This window comes from Melampsora larici-populina (assembly GCF_000204055.1).
Source record: "Melampsora larici-populina 98AG31 unplaced genomic scaffold MELLAscaffold_26, whole genome shotgun sequence".
Lineage (NCBI taxonomy): Eukaryota > Fungi > Basidiomycota > Pucciniomycetes > Pucciniales > Melampsoraceae > Melampsora > Melampsora laricis-populina.
Window position 1 is genome coordinate 1,144,065 of NW_006768790.1, and position 2,150 is coordinate 1,146,214.

General features: G+C 47.0%; 1 protein-coding gene across 1 annotated transcript; it reads left to right on the forward strand.

The window, feature by feature from the left end:
• Nucleotides 1-1,412: 1,412 nt before the first annotated feature.
• MELLADRAFT_108038 (uncharacterized protein) lies at nucleotides 1,413-1,860 on the forward strand (the record flags this gene model as incomplete). The annotated part of the gene is made up of 3 exons (XM_007411668.1): nucleotides 1,413-1,550; nucleotides 1,595-1,658; nucleotides 1,691-1,860. 3 exons carry the CDS (start codon nucleotides 1,413-1,415, stop codon nucleotides 1,858-1,860), a joined length of 372 nt encoding a protein of 123 aa, XP_007411730.1.
• Between the last annotated feature and the right edge of the window lie 290 nt (nucleotides 1,861-2,150).

Genomic DNA, 2,150 nt, shown 5'->3' on the forward strand with positions numbered 1-2,150 from the left:
CGATTTTGGTGTCCTCGGAATCTCCATTGAAAACTATGGACTTCAGCTGTTCCAAAGCCCAAACATACCGGTCCTCTACCTCACTGTGCATGAAACACAAGGCAATTGTGAAGGTTTTGTGTGTGTTGGTCGTTCCAACGATATGAAGTAGTGGCAAATTGAATCGATTCGTCTTATAAGTGCAATCGAGACCAATGACCGTTGGGAAACGACGAGCTAAATCAATACCTTCCGGGCTGGCCATAAAGAGAGATTGGAGAGTTCCATTGTCGGATGTAGTCGTCCGAAAGGCCCATTTGTGTTCGGTGACCAAATCGAAAAGACCCTGAATTGGTGTACGTCCGGATAACCACACATCTCTTTGTCGATACAGAGCGTTCCGGATGTCACGAACCAAAGGTTCTGAGCCCGGTTCAAAGTTGAGGAGCCCTCGTATTTGGCCAGGACGGCAACCAGCTGAGGACAAAAGCTCAATTTGATGTAAAATTTCGCGTGAAAATTGTCGATTTTTAGAAAAGTTGTTTGGTCGATCGAAAGGTGGGTGGTTATGTTCATGTTTTGAAGCAGTCTTGTTGTCTCGCTGTACAATCCATCGGTCTTTACGTGAGTGGTAGTTGAGTTAAATCTCAAAACCACAGCCTGTCATCTTCGTGGAACTTGCTCGAACTTTTGCTTCAGAATCTCCCGGACGGCCAAGCGCACACCGAAAGTAGATGCGTACTTTTTGATGATTTTCGGTTTTGTGACTTTTAACAGCTATCCCATAACCTTGATGTCTTGCAACTGCGTTCATGTACATGATTCCACTGGCCATCGCTAGGAATTTCTTCCCAAAAACTGGTGATTTCATAAGTTTTACCGGTTCAACACCTATCAAACAAACCCAAAACAAACGGATTAAACAGTGTAAGCAATAGAGTACGCGAAAAATCGAAAAGAACTCAAGATACACATACCAATGGGAGGCCAATCGGCATCTTGTTCGGCTTGACGGTCCTTCAGTAACTCATCTTCTTCGGGGTCAAACTTGTCTGCTACATCTCGATTCACTACTGCCTCTTGAATAGGGTGATCTGGTGTGTCTGCCTCCAAAGTAGCAGATGGTGAAGCCGCAGATGTTGTTGATTTTGGGTGAGTGACCGTGACTTGGCTGTTCGTGTTTGCATGACTAGAAGCAGAAGCAGAAGGTGTGGGTGGTGGCAAAGGGTTTTGGAGACCCAGTGGAAAATGAAATGGTGGATACGGTGGAAAAGACGTTGTTGATGTTGATTTTGGGTGAGTGACTGTGACTTGGCTGTTCACATTTGAATGACTAGCAGTAGAAGGCGTGGGGAGTTGATTTAATTGGGATTTGCTGGGTTGTGGAGGCATACTCGGTGGCAAAGGGTATTGGAGACCCGGTGGATATTGAAATGGTGGATACGGTGGGAAAGGTTGCTGATGATGATAAGGATATTGCCAATATCCTGAGCTGGGCGCGTCCTGCGAAAACGCATGGTTCAACGGATTTCCTTGGGCCCAGTAGGGATGAGTGTAGGGGTTGGAGAAGGGTTGGGGAGGCGGGTGCATAAAAGGATGGACGCGTGGATCATAGGACACATTTGGTTGTGGTGATCCTATTGGCGGTAAACCTGGCGGAGGTGGCGTCATGTGGCGGAGTAAGATGATTTGATTCCTTTGATTATTGAAGGTAAGGAGGCAAACGAAGACAAGTTGGTGATTGGATGTGGTGTAGAACAACTGGAAATAGCAAGATCTTCAGTCAGTTGTAAATCGGAGAGAGATACCAAAAGGAAAGAGGGAAGGAGTGATGAAGAATCTGTGGTCAACGAGCACTTACCATCTTTAGCTTTAGCATGATCACATTGGATGGGATGATCACGGTCACCTTTGACGTTTGCGACATAGCAATCCAGCGAGAGAGGGGTTGGAGAAGAAGTGTCCAAAGGTTGGAATAGCCCGCTTTGAACATGATAGAGTTGGTGCGCTGCCCGGTTCGTGAACTTTAGCGGCTTGGATTATGTTTCAGGAGCCTGGTTTTCAACCGGTTCTCAAGGAAAGGGCGCTGAGTGGACTTGGTGCCCGGTTGTGGCTGCGGCTGCGGCCAAATTCAGCCGTATTGGCGGAGAGTCGCAAAATACCCGCGGATA